Genomic DNA, 20197 nt, shown 5'->3' with positions numbered 1-20197 from the left:
ATGGCTCAGTATTTCAGTAATCAGTGCAATTACCAACTGAGCCATCAAGGAAGCTATAAAGCCAATATGAAACCAAGGTAATTCTTTACATAGAAGCTTGCAAAGAGTCAAAGTTGCAATATTTTGAACTAGCTGATGGTGTTTACTTTTGTGTGGTGAGTTCTCTGAGAATAACCAGTGTTATCTAACTTCATTCTCTCTCGCTTTCCTCTTCAGAGAAAAAAGAAAACGTCATGTTTGTGTTAACTCTGCATGGTGGTCACCTTGGATTCTTTGAAGGAGCAGTGCTTTTCCCAAAACCTTTAACTTGGATGGATAAGCTTATTGTAGAATACACAAATGCCATCTGTCACTGGGAGAAAAACAAGCCCCAGTGTACAGCAGCTGGAGACCAGAGCTGCTCGGACCACAGCGATTAACCGTTGCACAAACCTGATTTGCCAAACTCTGTCTTCAGTCATTCAGCCCTTTATCATCGTTACATTCCTGACCTGGGTTTGACTACCTTTTAAACTAATCCCTGCTATTAATGTAGTTCAACCAGCAGAATTATACTCTTTTATCACAACTGTTTAAGTACGATTGCAAGGCCCTTTCTATGCCTTTCTCCACTAAAAGCAACTTGGAGCACACACAAACGATGACTCACTGCGTTTGCACAACACAGTCTTAGTGATTAGAACATGGGACAAGCGTTACTGTTACCACAGGTATATCTGGTATCAGTAGGTTTGGAGCAAATGAGCCGCATTTAGGGTTCCCAGAAGTTGAACAAGTTTTGCAGGAGCTCATTTGTTTAAAAATTGTGCCTTCTCTTGTATATTTTTTAATTTATGAAAAAGGCATTTATTTTTCTGCCCTACCAAGAGATCCAGTTTTGGTCATTTGATCAGATTAAGTGCAGCAAAGTGTTTTGAGTTTTAAAAAAAAATAAATTTGCAAAATGTAGACTTCCACTGGATTTTGTCTTTTTAGAGAAACAGAAAGTAGAATTCTTACTTGCAAAATATTTTATTTGTTTTTTGCCCCTTTGTGACAGGTACTCCAGATTCACTGAGCTGTATGGCCTGCAGCTGTGGTGCAATTTGTCTCTGGAATGAGTGTCTCAAACTTGAGTGTTTGCATTGACATGGCACTTATTACAGTGTTTGATTAGCATTATTTTAGTTATTGTTTTGAAAAAACAACACAAGCAATTTTCCATTAAAACCTGCAAATTCCTACCTTTTTAAAAAAAAATTCAAATGCAGTGGTATGCAACTGACTCACAGGCATGAATGTGGAATAGATCTTTTATTGAAAAATCACTTTTTTAAAAAAAAGTTATGTTCTGTCTGTTTATAAACATTGACCTGTTTTGAGATCATTCCACTGGGGAACTTGGTACATGCTCAGTCATTCCAGCAAAGTCTGAAGTTAGTCCTCCTCTAAATCATCGTATTCTGATTGGCCTGTTCTGTTGCCTGGTCAATATTTTGCGCATGTACGGCCCTAAATATTTTCAAATCAAAGAAATGAGAAATAGAACCAATTGCAACGATGTTTGTTGATACATTGCTGACTTATGGTCAGTCCTTAAAGATTATTTGTTATCAGTCCTGTAAAACTGTGTTTCCCAGGTTGATTCCTGATCAGTGCTGAGTTAACTGATTTTCAGTCAGCGAAGTATGAGAAAATGCTTCAGTTGGGCACTGCACTCCTGGGATAAGAAGTGGAAAATTCATTGCCTTCCTCTCTGATTACTTTTCAGTAGTTTCTGCAGCCTACCAATACCAATTATCTGGGAATGAATATGGGTGGGGTACCAGAATGCAGTTGCTGCCTGTGAAATGGAGAGATAGTACTATCAGGAGAGGAGAAAATTGAGAAACAAATGTTATCTAATGTTAATTAACTGATGCCTCATCCCTTTCCATTTCCAAACAGATCCATCCTGCATTGTCCATTTCCAGGAACAGCTGTGTAATATTTGATCTGTCAATCAGCAGTAGATGAGCATGAGATTTAATTGACCGTCCGGTTATGATTTGGGGGGTTCCAATGATACCTAGACTTATGACATTAGTCAGAGAGTCAACTTGGCTCTCATCAGAGCTTGTTCAGTTCAAGACTTAACTGCTCTATAGCACACTGGAGAAAATATATTGTAAAAGCATTAAACCAATGTATTTTTAAAAAAAAAGCTACCCAACTGGTGTCACCAGAAATCATAAATAAAACAGAAAATGCTGGAAATCCTCAACAGGTCAGGCAGTGTCTATGGAGAGAGCAACAGTTAATGTTTCAGGTCAACAACCTTTCACCAGAACCAGCACCTTGACTGGTTGAACCAAACAAATACTGCTGCCCCTGGATTAAATACTAAACTGTACGTGTTTCCCAAAAGTAAGACTGACTACTGTAGATGTGTTTTCCCCTGACTCAGTACCAGTTAACTTTGCAGTGGAAAGCCAAAGTCCTACTGTTCGATTTTGATTATTTGAAATTTATATGGTGAAAGGCTGAAATCAAACTGAATTTAATTAAATCTTTTGAGTCATTGGGACTTTCAAAGCTGTTTTAGGAATTCTATCAATTATTGTAATCGCGCAATTCAGGTATATTTAACCATTATAAAAGCAAAAATATCCAACTTGGGTCATATTTACGCTGCATCCTGTAATATTTATCTGTCATGTGGAATGAACCACAGCTTGTTCATGTCAGTAGATTAGTAAACTGAAGACTGTTGAGTACATTTGTATTTATTCACTGTCACGATGCCAGCAGCAGTCTTTGTGGCACAGGGTCTCTTTGACTATGTCCAAAACATGTACATTGCTGCACTGTCTGCTGCTTCCAGCTTGAGAAGAAAACTAATTCATTTGAACCTTGGTGTTTTAAGATGAGAGCTGATTATGCTGCATAGCCCTGATTTTCAAGGCTGTCAGGTTACCCTTATAATATTATGAGACAGTACAAGCATCTGTTTATAGATGCATGAGTTAACGTCATGGCCATACATGAGGGTGTGGGGAAGGGCAGGAGAAGCGTTGGTAATACTTAGTCAACTGAAGCATTTTTAGCATTCTCATTAAATGTACTAATACCATAACAAGCACTGTTTCTGATCAGGTAACTAGTGCCTCAGAGTATGGGCAGTTTGCGAAGTGGCATCCAGACAGCCTGTTACTGACAGAATCCTGCTTTGTCATGTCTAACTGTCTGTATCTGGGTGGCGTTTGAAAAATATTTTTAAAATTTGAGGTTACCTGCTTGAAAATATAACTCTGGATGTGTGAATAATGACAGTCTTTATCAGCTATTACAAAATCATTACAATTCTCAACATTTTTAAGCTGTTTACTAATTTGCTTGATATCCCTATTTAAATGGAGGGAAATGGTAGCTTTAAGCTACTGTAGTCAAACTGCTCTTTCCATGGATTCTATTAGGGTGTACTTGGTCTGCTGATGCTTGTTTTTGTTTTCATACTTTTTGCTACTTTTTTTTGGGGTGACTCATTTTGTACTTGTTGCATCGACTCTACCATCTATATTAAGTGAAGACCAAAGAAAACATACCTTCATTATCTTATGATTAGCTGCTTCATCCTTTAATTGAACCTGACTCAAGGAATTATATGAAGTGCTGTAGAGGTGGGGTATGATGGGCTAGATCTGAGGTTTTAGTGGCATCCATTGGGATGCTTGAAATTTAAAATTAATCCATGCAAATGTGACTTCCAGTTCTTGCGTATGGAGTGTTCTCAAGTTTTAGATAGTACAGCTGGGAGTGACACTTATGGCTTATATTGGCACTCCAAAGATACTTAACCAGCATATTTGGTACACAATATTTTAGGCTAGGTAAAATTGCATATAGAATTTTGTTCGTTTGAGTAGCCTACCTATGCAAGATCTTTTTCCCAAGGTTCACTGATAAAGATTAGGACAATAAGAAAGGGGATTTCATTTGCTGTTAATTAGTAATGAAAGTGGTTCAGCTGCATCTTACTGCGCTCAGTTTAGTTGCAGGTCGATTCAATGCTACAATGCATTAAATAGCTTTAGGGAATTGAGAGTTGAGGTTGTGTTGATGAATATAATGTGCTTTAGGATTAGTAGTGATTTAGTAAAGTTAGCAAATGTAATGATTGCGTTAGTGGATGATAACTTGACCAGTTGAGAGTGATGCCAGCTATGTCAGTGTACCCCCTCAAGGCAAGTTGGTTGAAATTTTTATATATTTAGGCAATTAGACGTGATGTTTGTTTCATTCAGTAAGATGCACAGACAACGTATCGGTGAAACACATCTTATTTCCCTCTTTTTATGTTTCTTGTTTTTGAATAATTCACAGACTTTAGTCTCTGTTATTCAGGCTAAATGTTAGATGTTTTGTCTTGGGGCTTTTCTCATTTTCAGTACATGCTGGAGGGTGAGTTGCAATAGATCATGGAAATGTACTGCAAGATGCTCGATTTGTTTTAATTTTTTTTTTGGTGAGGGTTTTTGAGTGTTTAGTATTGCTATTTCCATGATTGAAGCAGTTTGTCATTTTCAACATTTAGCTGGGAGCTAATTATTTAAAAATATTTTATTAAAAGAAATTTCTTCAGAATGCAGTATCCGCATTGGCATTTCAGCTGTGTTGTATTTAGAATTGCTGCTGTAAGATGCGGATATTCCTGTGTTGGAGTGCAGTACATATGTGCACTTTACTGTCTTTTTAATGAGTTAGACCTGTTACAAACTGTGATGTAGTTAGAATACCTGTGAGCTTGTGTGTTGGCTCAACTTTTTCTTGTATTCAACTCTTGAATTTTCATGCTAGGTGAAAATGCAGAGTTTTGTCTGTTTTTGACTAGCCTACCAATGCAAGATCTACTTGAGCTCATTGCTAAAGATTAGGGCTATGAGGAAGTGGATTTCATTTGCTGTTTAATTATACATTAAAAGTCTTGCTTCAGTAGAGTAGAACTGATGTATGCTAATCCAGGATCCATATTTTTGTAACATCATTTTAAAATGCAATTTTTCACTTACGACTTTAAAGACTAGATAAATCTGTCACTAAAATTTCAAAAAATATAATGGACACGAGATTTCCGTGGGAGCCAATTAAAGAATTGAGTATCATAGAAACATTTAAGCATAAAGCGTGGTCATGCTTGCACGAAATAAATCCCAGTTTTGGCACAGCAGTGCATCTTGGATATTTTCCTGTGTAGGTACAACTCCTATGATGCATTAGCGTTGATTTAAGTATATGTCGAGGAAATGTTTTGCAGCAACGACTCTGGAAGTTTGCTTTGAACTATCAATTATTGAGTGAGTTATTAGTGACTCTGGTCATTCTTCTCATCAATGTTTAGATCTCCGCTTCCCCTCGGTTCTGATTAATATTGGTAGAAAACCTGCTTTAGGAGTGAGACTTCAGTAAAAACTAAAGATATTATTCGCATATGGTGTATTTCAAACTGTTTTTACAGTGTGCTAATACCACCGACCCTATAGAATCTGAATGTTGGGAGTTGGCAGCACTGGCACAGTATAAGAGATTTCAAATATCTCAATCTATAAACATATGCTCCACCTACTTTCAAGTGAAGTTTAATAGTACAAAGCACCTTTTGTTAACTTCTTAGCCCTGACCAGAGGGTCTTGACTCCCAAAAATTTTTTACATTTCAGTGTTTATGTTCTACTCTCCAACTGGTGAGAACTGAAACTATGGTTATACACATTTTGCATAAAGCTTTTGCCCTCAGCAGAGGAAATCAGTACCCTCAAATGCACCAAATAACATAATTGCAAGTATATTTAGGGTTTGCAGTACAGGCTTGCTACCCAACTGGGACTCGACGACATGTGTCTGGGTTGAGTCGGGTTGCACTTCCAGGTCCGGTATTCGGGCTCGGGTCAGGTTGGACATGTTCGATCACAGGTAAGTGGCTCCACTGTTAATGTAATTTTTTGACTAGGAAGGTGGTTTTGTTAGTTATTTTCAGCTTGTGCAGATCAACAACAAAGTGAAAAACGGAAGGTAAGCTAACTGATGGTCGGGCATGGGAAAAATGGAAGGACTCGGGCCGGATGTGGTTCTGTCGGGTTCGGGTCGGGTTTTTTTTTTTGCAGACCTGAGCAGGCCTTCAGTTTGCAGTGGGGATTTATCTTCAAGCGCTGTTCTAGTCACCTTTGTAGTAGTCTAGCCGAAAGTTAGTCGAAATTTGTAAACATGCTCTTGGTGCAGTGCTGCCAAGATATTGTGTGAATCTAACTGAAGAGAATGTCTTACGAATTCTCTATTTTTATCCTTCATTTCTTTGGCTTTTACATGCTACCAAAATAAAGAGGGCAAATATTTTTAGCTGGCTATGTATCAGAATTCATCAATTGTAACCAAAAGTCAGAAACCCAAAATATATTCTAAATCCTTTAATAGTTTATAATGCCCAGAGAACTTTTATTGTTCATATCCTCATGTTTCAGGGTCTCCCCCTTTTACATTCCCATATGCCAACAAAAATCATTCTGAATTTTGCTAAAAGGAGGATTTATCTTGTATTTAGTTAAATGCTGTATGTCTTGTGTTCCAATGTCTATTTCGGCAGTTGCAATTCTGTTGAGACCATAGAAAATATAATTATTCACTGACTATTTAAATCCAGCAACACCATTCTTGTTGAACACTGTGAAGGTTCCAGAGTAATACAGATTAACTTACAATATTCAGTAGTAATTAATCATTAATACTCCTTATGAAAGTACGACAGCACATATAATTTCCAATAAAAATGAGAAATTGTGAGTAGGGCCAATATCTGTGATGTCTGGCACTAGGAAAGCATTGTGAAAAGGCATGACTTTACATCTTAGCTACTATTTGTTCTACTTTGTGTTCAGTGCATCAACATGCTGTCTTTTTGTTAACTCAATAGAACATCCAAGCCTTGTTCATGTGTTGTCTATCGCCTTGCTTCTAGGGGTAGTGTCAGTATATAACATTTTCTCTGCAAATGCTATTGCGCTTCAAAAATAATTAATTGTAGGTGAAGCACCTTGAGCTGTTTTTTGAGATATGGTGACATTATATTAATGCACCGTTTCTCTCTTTCGACACAGAAAATTTCTTGTAATTTATTTACTTGTTGAATAGTGTGCAAATTTATACATTAACACAGATTTCTTAAACCTTTTCCTTCTCTCTCCTCTCCCCTTCCTCCTGTGCACTTTTAAAATGTTATAATTGTGAGCTTAATTATGCATAAATTGCACAAATATAATTTTTATACACTTGCACAATGTTCATGTTATGTATGCTGGGAAATATTGTTGAACCATCTCCTGTTTCCTGCAACTCTAATTGTTTGTTTATAGTGTAATGAAGGCACATCTAGAAGATACACCAAGAGATGAATTGTACTTAGGCTGTTCCATTCAGGTAGTGAGCATATGTTGAATAACTTTTGTCCTGTTGATTCCAGTTTGCCTTTTTTCCATTTGTGGAAAAATTTGCCTTTCAGTGTAACTTTATTTCTGAATCACATCACATTATAGAATTTTTTAAAAAATAACTTGTACTGAAAATGTGGACTTCCAGAGACACAAATCCCCATTAACATTTGATAGATAGAAAGAACTTGCATTCGTATAGTGCCTTTCATTTTCTCAGGATGTTGCAAAGTATTTCAGAGCAAATGAAGTACTTTTTAAGTATAGTAACTGGCTGCTGTATTTCTGAACATTACAACAATTGCATATGGGAATGTTCCACATTCAACATTGATTTTTTTTTGTAATGTTCATTGAGGGAGAAGTATTGGTGAAGAAACGAAGAATTCCCTCACCCCTCCATGTGAACAGAGTACATTGTCATCCTTGTGACACACTTCTTTCTTCACTTGTACTTTGAGTTACAAGCACAAACCGCACACAACTTCAAGATTTGCATTAGTCCAGTATATATTAATGAAAAACTCCTTATTCATCTCTGGGATCTGGATATATACATTGTAGATTGGCAAATGGATTTAAGACACACCATCACAAATTCCTGAAAAAGCAATGTTTGATGTGATCTTGTTAATGGGAGAATACAAAGATTTTACTAGTGCTGTATGACTGGTACTCAAGTTTAAAAATTTTTTTTAAACTATTCTCTTGGCCCTTTTCAAAGTGTATAGTTTCAGTCCTTTTTGCATGTTACATGTTCCTTTTACATTATATAACAAATGTTTTGATAGTTCTGATCTGCAATAATGTTGAATAAAAAATAAGGACGATTGGTGGGAACTCAAGGAATCATTAACAATAATATTTAGAAAAAAGAAAACCACTACAGCTTTTAAAAGAAAAATCGCTATTGAAATCAGAGTACATTTCTGGCAGTATCCCACAGTAAGCAAACCTTTACTAGCTCCCAGTTGGTTCCTGATGTACCTATTATAGCTATCTATCTACAAGTATGGTTAGCAGCACTGTTTTGTTTGGCTTTTCTTGGCCTGTGCCATATAAGGTTCCATTATAGAGCATTTTGAATAGTATAGTAATGTTCACTGAGATTTAGGGACCTTTCATATACTTATCTTCAGTTTGTAGTGGTGGAGTTCAGCTCCAAGACATCTAAGTGCAATCTAATTGAAACCTTTTAAGTTTTTTGTAAGAAGTTGAAGCTAAAATCTGCAAATGGCAGAATGTATGAAAGAAAAACAGGAAATGCATACCAACTATGTCGGCATCTGAAAACAGAAAAGACGAGTTTTGGATGAAGACCCAAACAATACTCACCTGAAATACTTAACGTGTCTCTCTTTCAGATGTTGACCAGCAGGTTGTGCATTTCCAATATTTTCTGTTTTTAACTGGAAAAAGAGCCTTTTTCTGTAACTGAATGTGAGAGTTGTAGACCCTCTTCTGTTGGGATTTGATTCTGTTTCTGTTGAAATCCCTTTCACTTTACCATGAATAACAGCTTTCCAATGAAAGGGGTTTCCCCTCTTTTGTTGGGCTGGATTTGAACCCAGTTGTAAGCCTGGATAGATGATTTTATGTCTTTCCTCTTTTTATATCTTTGGTACTGAAGTTCTGCTAGGGTCTTAACCTGAAAAATGCAATTAACCTGCTTTTTGATTGTGTTCTAGATTGTAATCAGTTGTGATTTAGCATTGTTGGACATCCTTATCGTTTAGTTTTTTTTAGGATAAACCTTGAGTATGTCTCGTCATGCCATTACATTTCTATCCAGGCATATTCAATAATGTGGACAGAATTAGATAATTTTCTTGATTCTTCCTAAAAAGCTTTTCATATTTTAATCCTTTCACTTGCTGTACACTGTCGAGCATATTTCTGCAGTCAGGAGAATGCAAGTCTGAGCCACAATCTCTCACTGCCAGATCCAAGCATACTGTGACTGGCTGCCTTGAAATGGAGTGGGGACAGACCTGGCAATATCTAGTGCATACATGCAATGAGATGCAAGGGTGGAATGAGGGTTTGAAAGTGCATTTTCTAACCACTAGTTTTGCAAATTCTTGTGTAGAAGTGTTGAGCATAAGCCAGATGCTGTTCCTCAGAGGGTGGGAAAGACTCATAGCTCATTACTAGCAACTGGTTCAGAGCAGCATGGAGGCTGGAGAGGGTAGGGCCTGCTTGTGCCTCATTGCTATGTTTGTTGCAAGACGTGAGGAGACAACTGGGGCGAAGGATGAAAAATAAAAGACACACACGAAGAAGCAGTATCTATTGACCTTACCTGTGTCTTCCCAAGGTAATGCTCCTTGTATTTGACTCTACAGATGAAAACCACCAACTGAAATGAGCAAATTCAAGTGATTGAGCTGCCCTGAGGCTTGAACTTGTGCCTTTATAATTGGATGATAGTCTATTCATGCTGAAAGGTATTCAGTTAAGAATGAAGTTGAGAAATGCTAATGAAAATATTATAGCCTTTTGCAAATTGGAGCATAAATCTGTTTCTTTGTAGTCCTTCATGTTTCAATGTGTAATTTAATGAGAAACTAGCTCCTTTTTGGCCAGATTTAATTTTAAATCTTGTAGCTGTTGCTGTAGTTCTTAGTCCTGTTCGTAGAAGGAGCAGAGGTCATGCATGCTGGATTCACACAATTTGAATGGATGGCCTCCATTTCACTTGCTTCACATGTTGACATTTGCACAATATTCTGGACAATTCATGCACCCAGGTGGAGTATGTAAATGGACAGACTTGAAACAGAGCTGGAGATGACTAATACTAGAGTGCCAATTATCAGATCCTGAACAAACAACATGTATGTAAACAGGACCTTGGACAAGGGGACAGGTGTTAGAGTAATACTTGGAGATCATAATCTTAGGGGCCTGAGAGTCCAAAGTATCAATCCTGGATGGAGGCTGGGGGGCTGAGGCAGAAAAGATAGCATTTGAAAATGCAGATATGTCCAATTCAAAGTTTGTATGCATATGGGGAGGTGAAAGACTAGGTATTTTGGATGATTCTATCCCAACACCCAAGTTAAAACAGTCACAGTCCTGACTACAATAATTGGATGCCTTAGCTGCATCCTTCAGATGGGTGAATCTCGTGCTGAAGTGCATGCATTCATCTTGGAGGATTGGTATTGGAGACCCTTCGCAAAACCACTGGCACAGTGGCCTGTTTGATCTGTCATTCCAGGAGAATCAAACTATCAAGTGAGATTCTGAGTTTTATTCAGTACCCAAAAATTGATGGGGAATTACAGCAAGAAGCAACTAGCAATGCAATGTTCTGAATGTCACAATGTTTACCTACATGTGCGAGATGGAATTTTGTTCTTTTCATGTTAATTTTTAAAAACAATTTGCTTATTGACTTGTTTGGAATTGTACAATGTATTTAAATAGTTACACTTCTAACTTTATTGCATTAAAACTGTTTCAGAATTTTATAGAACTTTTTTTCTGAATTTGTGCGTTTAAGTTATCAATTGTTGAAATAAAAATTGTAAATCTGAGGATTGATACGCCTGTCTCAACTTTCCTCCTTGTTTAGTAAATTTGACGTAGATTCTAATCCAGTCTGAAGCTGTTAATGAAGAGCACCCCTATGACACCCAAGGTGACTGTTTTTGTTTCTTTCACCAACTATCCTGTGGGCCGAGTGAGGTTGCTAGCTTAAAAATGAAAAAGACTTGTAGCACATATAGCACATTTAGCATATTTCACAACCTCAGGATAGTCCAAAGAACTTTACAGACAGTGAAGTACTTTTATTTTAATAAAAAGTGTGGTCACTATTGTAATGTAGGAAATGTAGCAGCTAATTTACACACAGCAAGGTTCCCCAAACAGCAATGCTGGTGAAGGGTTAAATATTAGCCAGGCCACCAGTGAGAACTCATCTGCTCTTTGAACGCGTCCACATGAGAGGACAGATGGAGCCTTAGTTTACTGTCTTGTCCGAGAAATGACACTTCTGACAGTGTAATGCTCCTTCAATACTGTACTGGAGTGTTGACCTAGATTTTGTGGTCAAGTGCTGTGGAGTGGGACATGAATACATAACCTATTGACTCACAGATAAGACTGCAACCACCATGCCATGATTGATCAGCTGTGCAAATTAGGGACCATGGTCATTACTGAGAGACTGCTCGGTGAGTTTCTTTAACTAGAAAATATAAACTTTAGTTGGACACAAGTGTTACCCACACATTCCCACAAATATATCAAGGCATGAACAAATTCATTCCAGTTCTAATTTTACATTAATATCTAAAGATCGAGTTTTAGAAATACCAAGCAAGGAAGATGGTGGAAAAAGCTTGAGTTTAAAAGAATGTTGTGATCCATAGATCTTTAATGAGATTTTTTGAGAAACCGAGGTAAAGGTCCAAAACCTACAGTGCAGAACAATATTAATTTTTCTCCTGTTACGATTTTGAATTAGAGCAAGATGTAGTTATTAGGTGACGACAAATTGTGTTTAAAGCCTGTAGTTTGTAGAAGGGGAAAAAACAAGCAGATCAACAGTTCTGAGGTCCTGAAATAGTCAGAGACCGTACCCCATTGATTTGAATTCCAATAGAGAACTTTACAGACAACAAGTACAATCGAGGGGAGCAGACTAGATCAAACATAGTAACATTTGCACATCAATTTTTTACAAAAGATTTCCAACATATCTTGAGTAAAACCATCACTTCCCAACTTTGACTTGGGTTTAATACTGACTCCAATTACAAATAACATGCTTGCCATCTTTGAAGAAATCAGCATCAGTCATATTTGAAGAACTGAGAGTCAAAGAAGGTATATTCTGTGAAACTGCATCTGCAATAAGGTGGATCACTGAAGTTGTTCCAATCCATTGGTATTTGTGATTACAGCAGCTATAACAGCAGCAGCTCTACTGGACTCAATACCTCCTGATTGAAGGAACAGTCCCAACAAAGTGAGCAATCCCACCTGTGTTGATATTGGCTCCTCCCAATTCCAGCTGCAGGCAACTAACCTGCAATTATCAAGTTATAGACTGTATGTCTTATAATTATGAGATGGAATTAAAAACATGAGGAAAATTGTTAGGTTTCTGAAAAGTATTTTCATTTTTGACCAATTTCCTTGCCCTAGATTCCAGAGGAAGTAAATGTTATGCATTTCGTTTTATCACAGTCAGATACTGTCCTTTGCTTCTCTTTTCTGTAATTTAACATTGCCTTGATCACCTCCTTCTCCCAAAGAAAACTGAATCAATGGCAACTACTCATGGAGTATTGCAACTGAAGCCTTATCGGTAAACTGCAATGTTTCAATTGGATCAGTCCTTTTGCTTGGCTTTGCATTCATAGTAATGGAATTTATTTCGTTCAGACTTATTTTTTAGACAATCCATTATTACTGCTGCACCCTGGTTTGGCGCCACCGCACGTCACCAATTTGACAGAAAATTATGATCTGTCAGATGCTAAGCTTCAAATCACAGGCATGTCAGTGTGGAAGTGCAGAGCTGTGGTACGGTAAATCGGAAGACTAATGACACTTCTCAGGCTTGGTTTTGAGATGTTTTCCCCCCCCCCCCCTCTTTCCCTCATGGCCCAATACTAACCCGCCTGAAAATTGTTAGCATGAAAGGGGAAATGTTAAGAGATAGAGGCTGCAATTTCTTCAGGTCGGATCTTTTATTTTGCTTTTCTTCACTCTACAGCTGGTATCAACCTATTTTTTTCCTCAATTATTTAAACAAAAATGTAGTTAGTGCATGTTGCACGTAGAAGGAATGCAACAATCTCTCAACTTTAATATATTGGATGTCACAATTCTAATGTTTTGTATCATTTTTAGAAAGTTCTCCTGGTAAGGCTTTTCAAGCAGTGAAATAAATCAATGATCTTTTGTTGCTAAAGACCATTTGTGGCTATCCCTATAAGAATGCAACTCAAATTTGTTCAAAGGAAGTGATGAGGTCAGACCTCATTTGATTGGAATTTACATTCTTTCCCCACTGATTTTGTTGCACGAGGTTTGCATAAGTGTTTCATCTCATGGTTCAGTTTTTCCTGTTCTATGTAATTGCACAAAGAAAAAGCCTCATTGCAGAAGGGATGCCTTACAATGCAGCTGGAGATGGACCACACCTGAGACAGGCACAGTTCATGATTTTAAGCAGAGGAAAATCCAGAAATAAAAATGGCCGCCTTACCCTGTCTTTTATTTCCTCACTGCATTTTGACTTATGTTAGGGAACGTAAGAAAACTGAGAAGACCACCCAAATCTCTCCTATAATCATACATAATCTACCTCTATGATGAATTATACTCCACCTATTTAAGGGAAAGTTGTGTTTGAATACTTCCTGAACCTCCCAAATAAACCAAACTTCAAAATATCTATCTACTCCTACAATCTAAATTATTTATTTATTAAAAGACTTGTGAGCATTCCTGTGTTACACTACTTACAACATTTCTCTGCCAGATTTTTATCAATAACATCCCTATTATAAAACTCCATGCTTTAATTTACCATGAGCACTATTATGGGAGATCAGCTAGTATATTTCTAAAATGTGCTTCTAAAGCAAACCATGCCTATGACATGGATTTGGATCATTTTCCACTTCTGTTATGTGGTCCTAGGCCAGATACTGCGTTATCATTGTGGTTTCTGTGATGGGACTTGCCAGTTTAGTGTTAACGTGGGGCTAGGTTCGTGCTTTGAATTCATTCCAAATTCATCTTATGTAGGGACCTCACAGACAGTCTGTGATGGATTCAAAGGCAGCCCGTCTGATAATCATATCACCAAGCCCTATATATTTAACTTTTATACATTATAGATTTTCCTTCACTAAATTGTTCGTTGGTGTTCTGGATATTTTTCTCTTGCAGAATTGGGGCATGTTTTCAGCGTCATGGGCCTTCCACTCACCTCAAAGCTATGCCCCTACCCTGGCCAATTTTCCACCCATGAGGTCATTTTATATATCATTATAGTGAACTCCTCGGCGTCTGCCAGATAGTCCACCTGGATGGAGGGGTGGAGATCTGTTAGTGTAAAGTTGCTGGCGGCCATAGTGCTGCTGGTAAAAGTTAAGGAAAAAATATTTGTTTTCAAATTTAATGCTATGTTCTGTGTGCAATCTATTGTCCTTTATAGAGTTTGAATTTAAATCACCTATTTTCAAATAGGAGTTTGCAATAGTGGTAAGGATGGAAATTACGTCAAATAACATATTGTCAATATTTCCCATTGTTGCAGTGCGAGTTGAGTGTTGATTAGCTTGCTAAGGCAGCATCAGGAATGAACATTTGGATCTAGCTTTAGAAATACTCGAACATTAATGGGAACATAATTTTTATCTATTTTCTTTATAGATCCAAATCTCAATAATGCAGCATTTTGCCATCTTCCTCATTCCCTTCTGTCTGAAATGTGCATCTACGGTTTTCTTGCCTTCATCTATAGTGTCTGCTTCTATCTCTGATACTGGAATCTTTATCATTACCCCATCTGCACCCTCCAAGGGCAATAATGGCCTGGATTTTGCAGTCAGCAGTGAAGCGAGGGTGACCGTGATGAAAGCTGCCCACAAAGATCTATTGATTTCTATGGAATTGTTCTCACCTTTCCCAAAGTTAATTTTAATCTGGTGCCAAGTCACTGGGATCCCCAGGCTTCCAACAACAGTGATGTCATCAAGAAGGTTAAGCAGACAATTGTATTGAAGCATTCTCGCAGCAAACCAGGAAGTAAAATGCACTAATTATCCTTTTTATAAATTTTGCAGAGAGCAAAGTAAAGTTTGGGACATAGAAGATGAAATATCATAAACTTTAAAAACAAAATGTATATTATAAAAACTATGGGTTAGTATTGTGGGAAAAAACTGAGATTACACAAATATAAAATTTATTTTCCAGGACCAGAGAAATTGTTCAGCAAGGGTTATGGCTTAATCCACTTTTTGTCAAAAAAGTAACAGTTGCTCCACATTTTCAAGGCTTACCTTTTTCAGGGGGTGGGGTTAACAGATATTGGAGTGTAAACGGGAATGTTCTCATCAGTTCAGTGATTTCTAAAGATTGCTGTCTGTAGGGACTTCAACAGTGCACCCTGTAGAGGAGCAGAGGATCACAGACAGCAACTTCTGGATTTCCGGGTTCAACCACATATGCGGAGACCAGCAGTGCTGTCAGTTTCATTGGATAATGACAGCAAATGCTGACAGTTTCTCTGTCATTTACAACTGCAAAATACAGGCCATTTATTCCTCCTCAGATTCTGTGATCAGAGCTTAATTTCATTGTTATCTGCCAGTGCACTACACTGCACTTGTTAATTCAGGCATCTCCCAGTCCAGCTGTCTGCCAGATGTTCGGTGTCATTTGTTTGGACTATTCCACAAACATCTGCTCTATACTTAAGCAAACATTTAAACGGCAGGACTGAGCCGTGTAATAATTGTCAGCTTATAAATTCAATCAACCCTGATTGCACACAGTTTCTGTTTTGTATTAGATTCAGCCCAAGGTTTTCAGCTTAGGACTCTGCCTTTGGTTTACTCTTAACCCAAAAGCACACACTCATGGTATGGCTTCCTGTAACAGTTTTTTTCCCATTGGTCAGGAGGGTCCGACACATAAGGATATTTGGCTCACCCAATTGTCTTATGATCACAGCAGGCTGGGTGCAGTTTTCAGGTTCTGGGAAAGAATAAGCTATAATAGTGTGATGAGTCTTGATATGCTGGAGGTGTGTAGGATCAGGGAATTAGCCTTTTAGGCAGAACAAGAGTGGTCATTGCAGAGGTGCACGAATAGTATCAATAAAATGGAAACCAGAAATATTTTAATGAGAGGGAGGTTGAAGTAAGAAAAGTATCTTGCAAGAGACCACATTTGTTTTTTCTTGAGCATTTTTCACTCGAGTCCTGCTCAACATTGCTTTTTCTCCCTTATATAGCATTTGCTGTTCTTGAGTATGATTCATTTTGCCTGCACTACTGTTGCCTGCTGTGTTGTGACAGTAAGCTGTACATTTGGAGACAACTGCAGCCTCTTGGAGGCGATAGGGCTCCAGGATGTGAAGTGATTTATTGCTCAAATAATGTAAATTCTTCACATGCCGAGAGCTGATTTTACTTCAGACAGTTCTTTTTACAAGCCCCTTGTACCTTTAACACTGACTCTGAATGACACTGCTGCATTTACCATGCAATAAAATATTAATGTCTTCTCCAACCTCCTAGTACCCACCCTAGATAGACTCTGCACTCCAAAACTCTACTCCTCAAATCTTATTCTGTACATCTGTTAAAAATGTCTTTACCAGCCTCCATTGCCTCCCCATCCCTAGAACATTGAGTTTAAGTACCTTATTCTTTTCAAACCCCTCCATGGCCTTGCATGCCCATCTCTGCAGCCCTCTTTAGATCTGTATCGCAGCATGCACCCTTCACCCATGCTAATTAGGCCTAATTCCATCAATGGAAGAGATGTTAGTACTTTAGAATCCCCTTCCAAGACATATGTACATCCAAAGCCACACTGTAACCTTCCTCTTTTTAGTTGTATCTTCCATCACCTCCTGTAACATATCTCCCACATCCTGGTCAGTATCCTTTATTCTCCTAGAAAGTGTCTTGAGCTACTTGTTACATGAAAAATGTTATCTAAATGCATGTTGCTGTTGTGATACAGCATATTCCATAAAATCTGCCTGATGGCCTGTGACTCCTGCTGGAACCTGCATAGGTGTGGATGTTGGCTGAACACAAGATTGGTTCAACAATGATCCTCTGAGTATCCTAACAATGTTTGGCCTCGCCCATGAGCGATGGTCACGTGAGTGATGTACCAGAGAACGCCTGTGCCCATGCAACTATACCTCAAGCATTAACGATGTGAGAAGAGTGGGAAGAAATTGAGCTTGTGTTTATCAAATTTGTGTGAATGAGTCCCAACTTTGCTGGCTGTGCAGAATAAAATCTCTAGGGATTTGGTAGGGGTTAGCAACTGGCATACACATGGCAACCAACTGCATCTCTACCCTCCCTAAATTGTCCATAGCAAAAGCACCCTGAAGACACAGCAGTTGAAGGATGAAGAGTTTGGCTGGAGCCCAGGTTGAAAAGCATCAGGAAAATGCTAACTCCACTTCAGCAGTTCAGGACACAGTGTACTGGATACCAAAACAATACAACTGTGAATAACCCAGGAGGTCACACCTCACTGAGACAGGCTTCTACCCCAAGTAGGTCTAAAGTGTCACATAAGCCAAAGTTTGCAGAATCAAGTGACACCATGTGGCAGTTGTTGCTTAAATATGTTGACTTCCATCCAACCTTGATCCCCTCGAAATAGAGATAGGCATGTCCAAAAATAACCATATACTTAAATACAACAGATAGAGGGTATTTTACTCCCTATGCCATGCAACTAAGTGTGTATATAAGTATGAGGCAAATTAGAAAAAGTAACGCATAAAAAGATGCTCAAAAATTGTAAATTTTTAACATGTTGGTCTTGTTGACTAATTCCCATTAATCAATAGCAATTTATTTCTTGATCAAGCCTGGAGGAGTGACAAGTCAACTCCTTCACAGTATTGAACTCTAACTCATACAAAAACAGGCCTTCCAACACTTGGACAATTTAATTCAGATTGAAGCACATTCACTTTCTGCTGTCCCTTGCATTCCTCCACCCCCACAAGCTCCCAGACCCTTGAGTAAGACTGGCTCGGGCCCTGAGAATATTCAAATGCATGTAGCTATGCATAACTGTCGTTGTAAGCACCTGGAGTGGTCGCAATGACTGCTCCTGTGAACTCTCCAATTAAATCAACAGCAGGCAAGAGATTTTTTTTTTAAACAATCAAAACTTTGGTTTAGATAGGTAATCATTGTGACTGTTTTTTAAAAGGTCCAGTGCATCTTCCCCTAGATATGTTTTCATTGCAACAAATCGATGTGTCATTCTCATTCATGATTTTATCATCTGAAATGATGATAACAGCATTCCTAACTGCTAACCTACTTCACATGGACTGTAGTGGCTCAAGAAGGCAGCTCACCACCACCTTCTCAAGGGCAATTAGGGATGGGCAATAAACGCTGGCCTAGCCAGCGAGGCCCACATTCCCCGAGAGAATCAAAAAATGTGCAAACTATAATTTTTCTTTTAGCTATTTTTTGTGTCGATCAAGATGAGGGATGTTAGTGTTCCTACTCTTTGTGCCATCAGCTTTACTAGCCATTGCCTTTTGCTTATGTTCCCTAGCATCCTTACGGTGTGATGAAGAAGGAATAAAACATCTATTTATATAACAATTTATCATATGTCTCAAGTTGTCCCAAAGCACAGCAAATAAGAGGAAATTAGGTTGGCCAGGATACCAGGAGAACTAAAAACAAGAAATGCTGGAAATACTCAGCAGGTCTGGCAGCATCTGTGGAGAGAGAAGCAGAGTTAACATTTCAGGTCAGTGACCCTTCTTCATTCAGAACTGGCAAATATTAGAAATGTGAAAGGTTATAAGCAAGTAAAGTGGGGGTGGGGCAAGAGATAACAAAGAAGGTGTAGGTAGGACAAGCTCACAGAATAGCTGACCAGAAGGTCATGGGGCAAAGATATGTTAATGATGTGTTGAAAGACTAAGCATTAGTACAGAAAGGATGTTAAGGAATGAAAATTGAACAGCCGCAAGTACAAACATGAAAAAAACAGTGGGTGAGCAAACTGAACAAACTAAGATGAAATAAAATAAACACAAAAAAATATATAAATATATATATATATACCAGGAGAACACCCTGCTCTTGATAGTGTGCCATGGTATCTTTTAACACCCACCTAAATCACCACAGCGGGTAGCCAGGGCCGCAGTTTAACATCTTACCCATAGGATGGTACTCGGCCGTGCAATCAGCCTAGATTATAGAGTCATAGAGTCGTACAGCACAGAAACAGGCCCCTTGGCCCACCGCGTCCACGCCGACCATAATGCCTATCTGTACTAATCCCACCTGCCTGTATTAATTCCATATCCCTCTATGCCTTTCGCATTCACGTACCTGCCCAGATGCTTCTTAAATGTTTCTACTGTTCCTGCCTCCACCACCTCCTCTGGCAGCTCATTCCAGATACCCACTATTCTTTGTGTGAAAAATTTACCCCTTTGATCCCCTTTAAACCTCCTCCCTCTCACCTTAAATCTATGCCCTCTAGTTTTAGTCACCCCTACCATGGGCAACAGACTCTGGCTATCTACCCTATCTATGCCTCTCATAATTTTATATACCTCTATCATGTCCTCTCTCAGCCTCCTTCGCTCCAGGGAAAACAGACACAGGCTATCCAATGTCTCTTTATAACTCAAGCCCTACAAACCAGGCAACATCCTTGTGAATCTTTTCTGCACCCTCTCTATCTTAATCACATCTTTCCTGTAGTGCGGCGACCAGAACTGCACACAGTACTCCAAATGCGGCCTAACCAATGTTATGTACAACTGTAACATGACGTCCGAACTCTTGTTCTCAATGCCTCGGCCGATGAAGGCAAGCATGACATACGCCTTCTTCACCACCCTGTCTACCTGTGTTGCCACTTTCAGGGAACTATGTACTTGCACCCCAAGGTCTCTCTGCTCAACAACACTCCCCAGGGCCCTGCCATTCACTGTATATGTCCTGCCCTAGTTTAACTTCCCAAAATGCATCACTTCGCACT

At 38.5% G+C, this 20197-nt stretch overlaps 1 protein-coding gene across 1 annotated transcript in view; it reads left to right on the top strand.

Annotated features, from left to right (window-relative positions):
* Positions 1-10977, top strand: part of LOC137352524 (monoacylglycerol lipase ABHD2-like) — a 91323-nt gene extending 80346 nt beyond the window's left edge. The window contains exon 11 of the mRNA XM_068018073.1: positions 217-10977. Within this exon, the coding sequence (XP_067874174.1) occupies positions 217-419 (203 nt within the window). The 3' untranslated portion in view covers positions 420-10977. The remainder of the gene's footprint in view (positions 1-216) is intronic.
* Positions 10978-20197: the final 9220 nt, after the last annotated feature.

This window comes from Heterodontus francisci, chromosome 38, assembly GCF_036365525.1.
Source record: "Heterodontus francisci isolate sHetFra1 chromosome 38, sHetFra1.hap1, whole genome shotgun sequence".
NCBI classification, from domain to species: Eukaryota; Metazoa; Chordata; class Chondrichthyes; order Heterodontiformes; family Heterodontidae; genus Heterodontus; species Heterodontus francisci.
The sequence above is the reverse complement of the archived record's forward strand: the minus strand, read 5'-3'. Positions and strand labels throughout refer to the sequence as shown.